The 14,310-nt window shown below is 40.4% G+C and overlaps 1 protein-coding gene across 1 annotated transcript in view; it reads left to right on the top strand.

The window, feature by feature from the left end:
- FNDC1 (fibronectin type III domain containing 1) overlaps window positions 1-14,094 on the top strand; it is a 304,707-nt gene extending 290,613 nt beyond the window's left edge. Inside the window, exons 17-20 of the mRNA XM_082249137.1 lie at window positions 5,337-5,366; window positions 6,138-6,299; window positions 9,753-9,869; window positions 13,103-14,094. Of these exons, the coding sequence (XP_082105263.1) occupies window positions 5,337-5,366; window positions 6,138-6,299; window positions 9,753-9,869; window positions 13,103-13,218 (425 nt within the window). The 3' untranslated portion in view covers window positions 13,219-14,094. The remainder of the gene's footprint in view (window positions 1-5,336; window positions 5,367-6,137; window positions 6,300-9,752; window positions 9,870-13,102) is intronic.
- Window positions 14,095-14,310: the final 216 nt, after the last annotated feature.

Genomic DNA, 14,310 nt, shown 5'->3' with positions numbered 1-14,310 from the left:
GGGATCGCGGGTGGGTAGGGGGGTACTTCCTCTTCCTCTCAAGTGTTTGGGAGATGGAAAGCTGAACGCTTCCACGGGACATTGTGGAGATGGTTGTTGGTGACCCAGGTGGTGGTGTTGCTGACAGATCGTCTGTTTGCGGGGTGGCAGGTGCCGGTATCACTACAGATGTGGCTGGAGCGGCCGAGACTGCAGCAGAAGAGGAAGCAGGATGAGCCAGAGACGTTTCTTGGTTTTGAAGGTGTGTACTCCACTGCAGCTCGTGCTTTGCACTTAGATGCCTGATCATGCAGGTTGTGCTCAGGTTGAGAAGGTTTATGCCTCGCTTCAAGCTCTGATTGCACAGGGTGCAAACCACTCGTGTCCTGTCATCAGCACATTTTCTAAAGAACTTCCACGCTAGAGAACTCCTTTGAGCTGACTTTGGTGCGCTCGTTCCCTTGCTGCATTGGGCAGTAGCGGGCGTAGTGTCTAGGGCACGGCCGCTCCGCTTCTGCACCCTGCTCCCTCTTCTGCTGTGCTGGTGGCTCTGTGCGACCACCGCCTCTTCCTCCAAACTACTCAGGTCACCTGCATGACGTTCATTCCATGTGGGGTCGAGGACCTCATCGTCCTCCACATCATCTTCCACCCAGTCTTCACCCCTGCCCTCCTTGTCGGTCTCCACAATGCTGAACGCCGCAGCAGTTGGCACCTGCGTTTTGTCATCATCGGAGACGTGCTGCGATGATCCTTGCATGTACTCATCTTGAGAAATAAGTGGTTGGGCATCGCTGCACTCAATCTCTTCCACTTCTGGGGCAGGGCTAGGTGGATGGCCCTGGGAAACCCTGCTGACAGAGTCCTCAAAAAGAATAAGAGACTGCTGTATGGCTTGGGGCTCAGACTGCTGGCCTGATTTGCAAGGGGGTGAGGTGAAAGACGGTTGGACATTGGCTGCAGGTGCCAACTCTGACCTTTCTGCAGTAGACTGGGTGGGAGACAATGTGAAGGAACTGGAGGCACTGTCAGCAGCAAACCAATCTACTATCGCCTCAACTTGTTCTGGCCTCATCACTTCTAGGGGCGTTTGATGCCCTACCAAATACTGATGCAGGTTCTGTCGCCTACTCACACTTGAGGAAGGTGTTTCACTTGTGCGTGTAGCTGGCACAGATCGACCACGTCCTCTCCTTGCAACAGGAGCTCTACCAGCAGCACCACGACCCAGGCCACGGCCCTTATTTGACGGTCTCCTCATATTTCTGTAATTTAAGATCTTGCCCTAGAAAGGTTTTTATTGAATAGCGGAATAGGAAATATGATCCAAAAAAGTGTATGTATCTCGCACGTACAAAACCACACTAGGCCCCAATTACTATTGTTTCTACCCCTAAAAGGATGGATGAGGAGTAGGAGGAGTATGGAACAGACAGCACCCTCAAATCTTCAGAAGTATGAGATGAACCCCAAAAACTTGGAAAGGTGGATCTCACACGTACCGACACAGACTATCCCGCAATTCAATTGATCCTCAAAGGTTTTTATTGAATAGCGGAATAGGAAATATGATCAAAAAAAGTGTATGTATCTCGCACGTACACAACCACACTAGGCCCCAATTACTATTGTTTGTACCCCTAAAAGGCTAGATGAGGAGTAGGGGGGGTATGGAACAGGCAGCACCCTCAAACCTTCAGAAGTATGAGATGAACCCCAACAACTTGGAAAGGTGGATCTCTCTCACACGTACCAACACAGACTATCCCCCAATTTAACTGATCCCCAAAGGTTTTTGATTAAATAGCGGAATAGAAAATATGATCCAAAAAAAGTGTATGTATATCACACGTACACAACCACACTAGGCCCCAATTACTATTGTTTGTACCCCTAAAAGGCTAGATGAGGAGTAGGGGGGGTATGGAACAGGCAGCACCCTCAAACCTTCAGAAGTATGAGATGAACCCCAACAACTTGGAAAGGTGGATCTCTCTCACACGTACCAACACAGACTATCCCCCAATTTAACTGATCCCCAAAGGTTTTTGATTAAATAGCGGAATAGAAAATATGATCCAAAAAAAGTGTATGTATATCACACGTACACAACCACACTAGGCCCCAATTACTATTGTTTGTACCCCTAAAAGGCTAGGAGTAGGGGGAGTATGGAACAGGCAGCACCCTCAAACCTTCAGAAGTATGAGATGAACCCCAACAACTTGGAAAGGTGGATCTCTCTCACACGTACCAACACAGACTATCCCCCAATTTAACTGATCCCCAAAGGTTTTTGATTAAATAGCGGAATAGAAAATATGATCCAAAAAAAGTGTATGTATATCACACGTACACAACCACACTAGGCCCCAATTACTATTGTTTGTACCCCTAAAAGGCTAGATGAGGAGTAGGGGGAGTATGGAACAGGCAGCACCCTCAAATCTTCAGAAGTATGAGATTGTGTTCACTGTACCCCACAAAGATTGAGTTCACTGCACCCCACAATGATTGTGTTCACTGCACCCCACAAAGATTGTGTTCACTGCACCTCACAAAGATTGTGTTCACTGTACCCCCCAAAGATTGTGTTCACTGCACCCCACAAAGATTCTGTTCACTGTACCCCACAAAGATTGTGTTCACTGCACCCTAAAAGGATGTTGTTCACTGCACCCCACAAAGATTGTGTTCACTGCACCCTAAAAGGATGTTGTTCACTGCACCCCAAAAAGATTGTGTTCACTGTACCCCCCCAAAGATTGTGTTCACTGCACCCCACAAAGATTGTGTTCACTGCACCCCAAAAAGATTGTGTTCACTGTACCCCCCAAAGATTGTGTTCACTGCACCCCAAAAAGATTGTGTTCACTGTACCCCCCAAAGATTGTGTTCACTGCACCCCACAAAGATTCTGTTCACTGTACCCCACAAAGATTGTGTTCACTGCACCCCAAAAAGATTGTGTTCACTGTACCCCCCCAAAGATTGTGTTCACTGCACCCCACAAAGATTCTGTTCACTGCACCCCACAAAGGATTTTGTTCACTGCACCCCAAAAAGATTGTGTTCACTGCACCCCAAAAAGGATTTTGATCACTGCACCCCAAAAAGGATGTTGTTCACTGCACCCCAAAAATGATTTTGTTCACTCCACCCCAAAAAGATTGTGTTCACTGCACCCCACAAAGATTGTGTTCACTGCACCCCAAAAAGATTGTGTTCACTGTACCCCCCAAAGATTGTGTTCACTGCACCCCACAAAGATTCTGTTCACTGTACCCCACAAAGATTGTGTTCACTGCACCCCAAAAAGATTGTGTTCACTGCACCCCAAAAAGGATGTTGTTCACTGCACCCCAAAAAGGATGTTGTTCACTCCACCCCAAAAAGATTGTGTTCACTGCACCCCACAAAGATTGTGTTCACTGCACCCCAAAAAGATTGTGTTCACTGCACCCCAAAAATGATTTTGTTCACTGCACCCCAAAAAGGATTTTGTTCACTGCACCCCAAAAAGGATGTTGTTCACTCCACCCCAAAAAGATTGTGTTCACTGCACCCCAAAAAGATTGTGTTCACTGCACCCCACAAAGGATTTTGTTCACTGCACCCCAAAAAGATTGTGTTCACTGCACCCCAAAAAGGATGTTGTTCACTGCACCCCAAAAAGGATTTTGTTCACTGCACCCCAAAAAGATTGTGTTCACTGCACCCCACAAAGGATTTTGTTCACTGCACCCCACAAAGATTGTGTTCACTGCACACCAAAAAGGATTGTGTTCACTGCACCCCAAAAAGATTTTGTTCACTGCACCCCAAAAAGATTGTGTTCACTGCAGCCCAAAAAGATTGTGTTCACTGCAGCCCAAAAAGATTGTGTTCACTGCAGCCCAAAAAGATTGTGTTCACTGCAGCCCAAAAAGATTGTGTTCACTGCAGCTCACACACAGAAAAATGGATGTGGATCACTGACACCTGCCTATCTCCAATCCCACACCACACAGCAATATCGATTGTAGTTTGTAGAACACAGTTTCCCTAAAATTCAGCAGACTCTGTCCCTAACAGGATTGAGAAGAGATCGTAGATCAGGATTGAGTGCAGATTCACCCCACCCCCCACACAGCAATATCGATTGTAGTTTGTAGAAGACACTGACCCTATAATTCAGCAGACTCTATCCCTAAAATGCCTACAACTCGCCCTGCCTAAACACTCCGACCTGTCCCTCAATTCTATCCGGACACAAATGGTTTTTTCCTGCCTATCTTTCCCTAATCAGCAGCCAGCACATTGATGTGTGCTCTGTCCCTTAGCTAAGCAGCAGAATGACGCTGCTGCGGCGGCTGCCTCGAACTTATAAAGACTTGGTCACATGCTTCAGACGGCCAATCACAGCTACTAAGACATTTGCAGGCATGGCTGGGATGGCTTAAGGCACACCAGTTAAACGATTGTTGATTGGCTGTTGAAAGCCCGCCATGAAAAGAGCGCCAAAGCATGCAAAACCCGGAAATAAAACGACCGAACACGGATTTTTACCCGAACATACAGTAAAGTGTCCGTGTCCGTGTTCGGGTAAAAAAAATCCAATTATTCGGTACGAACACGAATAATACAGTCCGTGTTCGCTCAACACTAGTTATAAGATGTAAGAATCCACCCTGTGTAGAAACCAGTGAATGTTATTCACTCTGCTTTATCTACTCACCCTGTGCCAATATACTACAAGGGAGAAATGAGAGCAGGGAGAGGGTCACACTGGCGGCATGTATCTGACAAATGCTGATAGTTACTCAGTGTGCACCTGGAGAAACTGTTGGGGTTGCCATAAATATGGTGCATTTTGGGGGGCATGGCCTCCTTTTTCAATCTTCACATATAAGTAAAAAGTAATGAAGCACGTTAAAAAAGTGGAAAATAGCAAAAAAGGTCTGGCCTCCTGAAATTAAAAGTGGAGAGCAGGGCTTAGCAAAGAAAGGGTTAAAGCCCCCTCCCCCAACAAAAAAAACCTTAATTTCACCTTTCCTACTGACTCTGATACAATTTGCCAAATTGATAAAATCTCCTAAATCCTACCAATTTTCCTTATTCTTACCACTGACATCAGATGCATGTTTCCAGCATACCTTCTATTAATAGGCAATATAGAAGAGCTAATGGGAAATCTGTGCATGTGTTGAGCATTTTCCTGTCTGTGAAGATGATGATGCTGGCTTATGGGACACAAAATTACTAGCTCAATGTTTTAGCTACTTGCAATGGAAAATGGAAGATACTTAGCAGCCATGCAAAAAAAATATTTTGCTATGGTTACTCATGCTTTTTTATTCTTTACTTCCCCCCTACAGATAATCCATTGCTCATCGTAAGACCCCCAGGTAAGTTTTATGCATGAATTAACAGAGGTAATGCTCAGTGACTATAACTACTACTATACAGATACCATAACAAACCATAAAATACAGACACAGCTGGTGCTGAAATCCCTAAAAAGGCTAGTAGTAATTAGCCATATTTAAAGGGTAATTTGTGGGGAAAAAATAGCAAATAAAGAAAAAACAATAAAGCATATGCAATTGCGACACAAATAATATTGTAATTGAATGTTATTAAAAATGACCTTTCCTTTTCAATATGTAGCTGTTGTAATTTTCGGAAAATGCAATGCAATATGGCTACCTGGAGCTGTTCTGTACACAGAATGTCTGCCTAAGATTCAGAGTCAGATTTCTGGCATCCCCTGCAACAAAAATGTCATTTTTAGTGAGATGCTCCCAATAAGAACACTCATCTAAATAACTTCTTTGCTCTAATGAGTGTTAGAAACAAACCATAGCAATTTTGCAAATGCTAGTTACCTAGTTTTTAAGCTTCTGTATTTTCTAAGTCACTGATGAAAAATAGCATGCAGATCTGAAAAGTTGGAAAATTGTCAGATCACCTTCTTTGAATCAGGGTCAGTGACTTAAGATATTGAATCAAGAGGTTCATTAACACAGCCAGGCAAACTGCATTTTCAGAAGGAAAGGTCTGCATCATAAGAATTAAAGTTCCTCTTACAATAGATTTCCTTTAAGTGGTATGTGTAGATTAATTGTGACAACCAGAATATCATGCCAATGTCATTTCTTTTTTGGTGTATCTTGAAGGTGGTGAACCCATTTGGATTCCATATGCATTCAAACACGACTCAAGTTATAGCGGCTGTCATGGAAAGCAATATGTCAAACGCACATGGTACCGAAAGTTTGTTGGGGTCATGCTTTGCAATTCTTTGCGATATAAGATTTATCTCAGTGAAAACCTAAGAGGTAAGACTGTTTATTTGCAAAAAGGTTTATTTTCATTATTAATGGAAAATAATGCCCCACTTTGCTACAATTTTTGTGAGTAATGGTCTAAAGATGAACTTTAGACAGGTAAAAATGAATTAATCTCTGTATTCTTTATTATATCCCTTGGTATCAGTCTCTTTCTATCCTCTGTACTGTACTGCAATGCTCAGATTGAAAGAATACTGAAAAATCAACTAAATGGATGTTGTACATGCAAATGAGGAAGCACACAAGGTCAATTAACCCAAAAAACAACATCATAAATAAACCTATAATGGGTGTCCAAACACCAAAACTATAAGAAAAAACGAAATATATTCTGTATAGGTAACCTAACAATAAACAAGCTGACCCAAATGCAGCAAAGAAGATTGTATACATCTTTATTTTATCAAAGAAAATACACCTAAAATTATGTAAAAGGTTTATTCCCCAGGGACCGAGCTAGTTACACTTTAAAATATTTCCCCATATGTAACTGGGAGTGCTGGAGGTTCCGTGTGTATATCTGTGCACAACATATTCTGTAATGTATGTCAGTGTGCACATTTATGCCTGTAGCTGTGGCTCATATGCACCACAAAAACAGGCATATTTTACTCTCTGCATGTCAAAATAGTCATAATATATAACCTTCACAAAGGGCACACATGTCAGATTTTTATATTGCACAACCCAACCATCAAATAAATAATGGATATTTAATACATACATAAAAACTGGCAATACTGTGCTTACATGTACAACCCATATACAATGTTAAATAACATAATACAGGTATAGCCTTAGTTACAGCTCTCTAATTGGCATAGTGTGGTGGATTGTATGCAGCTGCATATATATATGCACAACTGCTGCAATAACTAAGTGTTAAATAACAAATGGGATTGCAGTTGAGCGAGATTGCATGTGGATGTTGTAACTGAACCACGACCCACACTGTGCTTGTGGACTTCCATCAGTATACAGCTTACTCCCAGGCTTGAACATAGATATTAAATATCATAGCCACCCCCATACAAAGCTAGCCGACAACTTAGCTTGTACAAGTTAAGGAACCTTCTCTTTATTGAACAGTCACACAGAATTTATATACAGCATGGACATCCCCCTCCTGATCAATTTACCCCATCAGGTCAGGGGTTGCCTGATTACATTATCATATGCAGATGAAATTGTATACAGAAATAGAATTAACCTGAACTAATCATCTAGCCATCTGGACAGAAACAATATGTGAGTTCATTAACAATTAACAAAGGGACAGACAGGCTTAACAGAAAATCACACCCTAATACACAGACAATAGGAAGGGACCACCAGTGACAGACTGTCCGTCTTGACAGTGAAGTACAATACACAGTATCGTAAGTGTAAACACAGAACCCCCCGTAGATAACAGGTGAGTATATCCACATATTCAATGATGTGTGGAAGACAGGTGGTTGAGCTGATGATATTAGTATATGTTATAAGTCTGACTGTGTGAAGCAGTCTTCATAGGTTTCTTGAGATAAATATTACTGTCCCATTTGAAGTAATCCAAACCATATTCTCAGTGTCCATTAAGTACCTCACTTTCTCTCCCAGTGACGGTGAGTACCGTCGCAGATGTATAACCGCCACAATAGTTGGTGATCCACTCTGATATCAAAATGGGTAAGTAAGCTTTCCATATTCACTATGGTTCCACTTGTTGGAATCCTCAGATAAAACAGATAACCTTCAGTCTTGAAATATAAAAACGAATATATCCTGACTGCTGATGAAAATTAGATCAAACTGGACAAAGCTCAATTGGGGACCAGCTCGGTAAATCCAGCTAACTTAGTGATGAAGTTATGATTTACTATGCATAAGTGATATATCTGAATGTTCTCCTTGTGTGCTGTTGGATCTCAGTAATCTATTGGATCTCAGTAATAAACAATCCACAACTAAATGCATGAAATGATGATATTGGTCACAGCATTACAGTTCCAGGGGGACTTGATCCTCTCACATACCAATAAAAGTTCAACAGACAGCAGTAAGGCAGTCATGACCATATAACTGCAAATCGGCTAGAACCGTGGTGTTATCTCCCAAAGAAACCAGATGACAGACTCAAATAGGAATGTTGCAATATGCCTGTGCTTTGTGACCTACAAAGTTACAAGGTGGTCAAAGTCACATACTGCATATGTGTGATATGAAATCACCTCTGTCAATGTCTGTATACACTTCAATAGCGAGTATAATAATACTGGCAGCTCAATAATCTTCATGATGCTAGTAGTGCCTCAATAGGTTCATTGCAGATAGTGAATTGTCCCAGGATAAGCAGTCAGGATACCGCAAAAGAGTGGCTGAATTGCCAGCGTGTGATGAAATATGCCCTCCTCTGATATAATCTCCCATGTGTCGTACTTATCTACTGTATCACACGCAGCTATCAATGGAAGCAGCCATCGTGAGTCTTCACCGTATGGTTGTCAAAAATTGGCTGGCACCATAGGGTGAAATGGAAGGCCAGGTCCCAAGGATCCTCAACTGGTTAGTTTTGTAGGAAGTTCAGTTGCTGCTGGGAAAGTGGCGACACAACATTTACTTAATTTAAATCTCTGAATAGGATTTAGACAGGCCAAAGATTTTGCATTTTTTTTGTTCAACCAGCTGGTTTTTCTCTGGCTATTTCTACAGTGACATTTTCTGCAATGTATTACCTGGTTGTGGGAATAGGAAGATATATAACATTTGCATATTCTGAAAAGCAGATATTATGTCTACGCTTACATATCACAATAATATTTTATAGCTTTCTCTTGATAATAATTCTGATTGCCCTCATCGAGAACACAATAATATAGTATGTATTATGTAAAATTATAAATGTAAAAGAGAAATGTGATACAAAAGGTGTTTGAACTAAATGATTGAACTAAATGACCTTTTTTCCTATGGAGAAAAATACTGTGGTAATTAAATCATTTTTAATTCCATAGCATTTTACTCCTGGGGACCTATGTTCTTTATCTGGTGTTGGGTCAGATGATAATACTGCCATCTTGGGCACGCTCCGAAGAATAATCATGCTAGGGTCAAATTTAGAAAGGAATAAATTAACTTACCAGAATGTCTTTGAAGTGTGTAGCACAAACCAATGCAAGCTTCATGCAGATAGTGTCCTAATGAGGACTTGAACCAAGGAGCCCAAGGCAGAAACACTAACCACTATGAGACATACAGTATATACATACCTACATCAATCAAGCATTTGGCCACTATCTGCTGATATTCATTTTGTGTTCATATTCTCATTCACCTTAGTTTGCTGATGTTGTTTGCTCTCTCATTACCATTAGTTGTGTCTTTTTTTTTTATCACCAGCTGACCTATAAACATCCTAGTCATCACCAATAATATCATAATGTTTCTTTTCTTTTTAAGACACATTTTACAATATAGGTGACAGCTGGGGGAGAGGAGAAGATCACTGTCAATTTGTGGATTCCTATATGGAAGGAAGAACAGATCCTCTGTCTGAATTCCTACCAACGATTAAAGGTGAGTGACACTGCAGTCCACTTTACATCTATGAATTTACAAATAGGTGACATATGAAAAAAAAGGAATTAATTTGTCACACAAAGGTCCTGGAAACATATATAAAAAATATAATTTTATTAAAACAAGGGATATAGCACCCACAATATCCATAGGTAAAAAGTGTTACATTTCAGATATTAAAGACATTTCATCCATTTTACACAGGAGCCAAAAAATGTCGTTCATTACTTAGATACATAAAGCAACATCCAGCAGTCTACATGTTTCATAGAATCCCTTCGCCTAATCAGAACTATGATGTCAGTATACAATATGGTGATTTGATAGGTACACATATCCAGAAATCACATTTCCAGGTTGCCAAGTATTTCCGAAATAACATAAATATAACAACATATAAGTATAGAAGATGAACATACATATAATATTACATTGATAGTTATTTAAACCTATGCTCAAATATCCTTACATATGCATAAAAAAAGCAAGCTGTGGTATTCAACCCTAAGAAGAAGAAGGTCAAGCAAAAAGTTGGGGGCATGTTATTAAACTGCAAGGTATAGCTTCAAGATAGAAGAGACAGATGGATGGGGAAAAAGGTCCACCAATAGGCAGAAAGAGAAAAAAAGAAGGTAAACTGTTCCCTCAGATAATATATGGAAGGTCAAGGCCAATGGAGTGTACACTGACTGTCCCAGCACACAAGCACAAGAGCTGAAAATACCCTGCTGTGTGCCCTCCTATTTCAACCCCACCAGAAATGTAATTTCTGACCCACAGGCATACCACTTTCTGCCAATAGATTGCATGAGCTAGAAGCACACACGTGACTTCATTGTGTAGATTTGCACACTCTGTGTCACACTGTGCTTTTCCAGGCCATCCCAGAGACAGCACTAGAGAATAAGGCAGGATGGCCCCAAGAAAACTCCAATCATTCCCTAGGAACCCAAAAAAGAAACCGAAACCCAGTGCAAAGAGATCAAAAGAGAAAAAAAAATTACAATATAGTACAAACTAGGGCTTTTTTTTCTCAGAGAATAGGTGCAGGAACTCCCCCATTTTGAGTCACCTCTTGTCTCTGCCCCTACCCACCTGTTAGCACTGTTCCTTGGTTCCATCCGCTACCCACCTCTACACACCATTCCTTGGTTCCACACCTTACCCACCTCCCAGTATTGTCCCTTTTAGAGAATAAAGAACCAAGTATTATTTTGTGGTGCTAAGTAATTTGTATAAAATTTGTTAACGATAACAAGAAAAGGATGTAAAATAGATTCCTGTAGCCAGCAACAATAGACCCCCCTGCAACAATAGACCCCCCCAGCAACAATAGACTCCCAACAGCCAGCATCAATAGACCCTCCATCAGCCAGCAACAATAGTCTCCTCTCTCAACAGTAGATCCCTTTCAGCAAAAAAAAAAAAAAAAAAAAAAAATTCCCCCTAGCATTAAGGGCCAAAAAAGAAGGCCATCTGTTTTATACCTATGATTAAAGGCAAAGTGCTTCCTTATGGATGTCTCTAAATTTCAAGTTTAAATAGCATAGGCATTGTACTATATATGTTTCCAGAAAGAGAATATTGTTTTGCAGTGACATGTCCCCCATTTGAATGTGGCATGCAGTAACCAATTACATGGGTCTTTTTTGGTAGTAGGTGTAAATTGACTAGGTAGTGGATGGCCATGGAAGGAAGGACCTTTTCTGGAAATAATGCTAGATCTTTTGTCAATACATATGGAAACGACTTTGTTGTTTTCTAAAAGATTTCAATGTTTTGCCAGGATTTTATGAAAGGCAGAACTTTTGATTACAAAATGTCTTAATAATCCATGCCTTCTCCAATTCACTTTATGTTTTTTTTTTTTAATATAGTAGCAAATCTGGGACTGTTCGTCGCGCAATTGTACGCATGTTTAGGAATTTTTGTTACTATAGCCCAAAGGCTAACAGACATTTCAAAATCATTGTCTTTACTACAATTGCATTTGTATCAGTTTTAAGTCTATGAATTTCAATGTACATTTAACACCTAATACAAATGTTATTGATGAATTTAGGTGTACAGTCCAACATATCTTTAGAGCACTATTACATCTGAGCACATGCATAACATTTACAGTGCATTCACCAATGAAAGACCAAAGATTTCAGAAACAGTGGGCATTATTTACTAAATCAGTAAAGAATGTTCATTTAGCAAAGGTTTTTTTTTTTTAAGATTTTTTCACTAGGTGTACTCAATCATGAGGGGGGGGGGGTTAAAAAACAGCATCTTTGGCATAATTGGATTACCAAACTTAGAGAACATGCACTATTCCTTCAGCCTTTCACCTTCAAAAAAATAGTGGAATTTCACTTAGAGGGCTTTGATACCTTTCTTGATCACTCTTGTTCTTGCTCCATCAAGCATGTTTCAGTCTTCTTCAAAACCTTTCCTGTCTGTCCTTGTTTCTCCCATCAAAAAAGAAAGTGACGGGAAATCTCTCCAATGAGAACACACACAAAAACACATTTTTTGTAGACTGGGGTGCAAAATATTATTCTTCCCTTTTAAAATAGGCAAAAGGAACAGGTTCTATTTTGACATATTTCACCCCAGACCCATTGCTTTATCAAAGAGACAAACTGTGAGAAAGTGATGTGCCTAGTGAAGAGCTTGTTCCTGCTGGCTCTTTTAATAAAGGAAGGATATTATTTCACATCTCAGTGTGCATCATTCCTGTTGCTTGTACAACTTACCTGATTGCTTCGGTGTGGATGAGACGAGCCAGCACCTGAGATGTGGTTTTGAGTGTGGAGCCTCATCTCAGTTTGGGTGGCATGTGAAATATTTGACTTTTTTGTAGAGTAAGGAAAGGAAATAAATGTTTCTTCTAGCAATTTCTGATTGTAAAACCAACAAATCTGATTATCTGATTGATAAAGCTAAAAAAAAAAAAAAAATGAATATAGTTTCTGATTATCTGTAACTCCTAATTAATGAACCTCAGAAGAGAATAGATCCTCTGTAGTTTGCAAATGAATAGTCCCCAGGGCTTAGTCAATGAGGTTTACCTCTGCTGATTTCCATCATCCAATCACAAGCAGGCAAAAAATGCTGCTTTTAATTTTCCTTGCACATGATAGTCCCCTTGCAAATTGAGCAGCCTGTTACAATCTATGTTGCTAAATTGGAATACTATGTGTGTAAATTTGTGATCTAACAGGAAAATATATATTTTGCAGGTTATTACCGCCATTACACTCAGGAGCCTGTAATGTTTGGGCAAATAGGTTTTGGAACGCCTCATAATTATGTTGGTTGGTATGAATGTGGTGTGCCCATTCCTGGAAAATGGTAGTGGTTTTACCAAGAAGCTGGTGCTGTTTCATGGATGTATTATACAATAATGTTTTAAAGAACTGTGCTGAAAGAAAAGGACAGAAAATCTTGACAGATCTTCAAGCATCAAGACCAAAAGACTAGAAACACTGTGTGAAACTGATATGTGGTGCTGCTTTCAAATTGTCTGAGAAGCACAAGTGGAACCCTGCTTTTGTGATTAATGAAGTGGCCTAGGAACAGCCCACTTACCTTGAATCCCCCTTCAATCAGAGTACAAACTTTGTGTAATCATATAACTTGCAAGGACTATCTAAGCTTGCTGTGCGTGCTTACTTGTGAGTTAAATCTTGTTTTTTTTTTTTTTTTTAAATGGAAGTCTTTATCGTTCACCAGTGGCAGACCACTCTGCGCTTCAGAGTTACACGTTGCAATCACGCTTATGTTATTAGTATTCATCCAATATAGAAGAATCTACTTTTGAACAAGCACTCGCTGGGCTATTCCTAAGGACAGTCTGAATTTGTTGTCTTATGTTGTCTTATCCTGAATTCATACTTGTATGCACTACTTCAAATGGAAAGAAATGGTTAAGATTCAGAGTGTTTCAAGTTCACACAATTTTGAGAGCCTTAACACCTTTGGGCTTATAATGCAATTCCAGTTTATTCCAGGGCATACTTAATGGAATGACCTTCATAGAGCCAAACTGAAAAGACACACTGTGGCATGCACACATTGAGGTTGATTTACTAAAGGCAAATTGACTGTGCACTTTGCGAGGATAGTCACACTCATTTTATCCAAGAGCTTAGTAAATGTGGTGAAGCTCTGCTAATTTCCACCATCGAATTGTGTGCAAGCAAAAATGCATTTTTTTAATATATATTTTCCTTGCACCTGATTGGATATTCTTTCTAAGGGGAAACATCACTACATTTACTAAGCTCTGGGGAAAATTAGTGCAACTGCACTTGCAATGTGCCCATTCTGTTTGCCTTTAGTCCTTTAATAAATCAACCTCAATGTGTGCATGTCTCAGTGTGACTTTTCAGTTCTGCTCTAGGAAGAGGTGATTGTAGCCATATTAGTGCACTTGCCACAGAGACAA

The sequence above is a fragment of the Pelophylax lessonae genome (assembly GCF_965119305.1).
Source record: "Pelophylax lessonae genome assembly, chromosome: 3".
Classification (NCBI taxonomy): Eukaryota; Metazoa; Chordata; class Amphibia; order Anura; family Ranidae; genus Pelophylax; species Pelophylax lessonae.
This window is presented reverse-complemented; position numbering and strand designations above follow the sequence as displayed.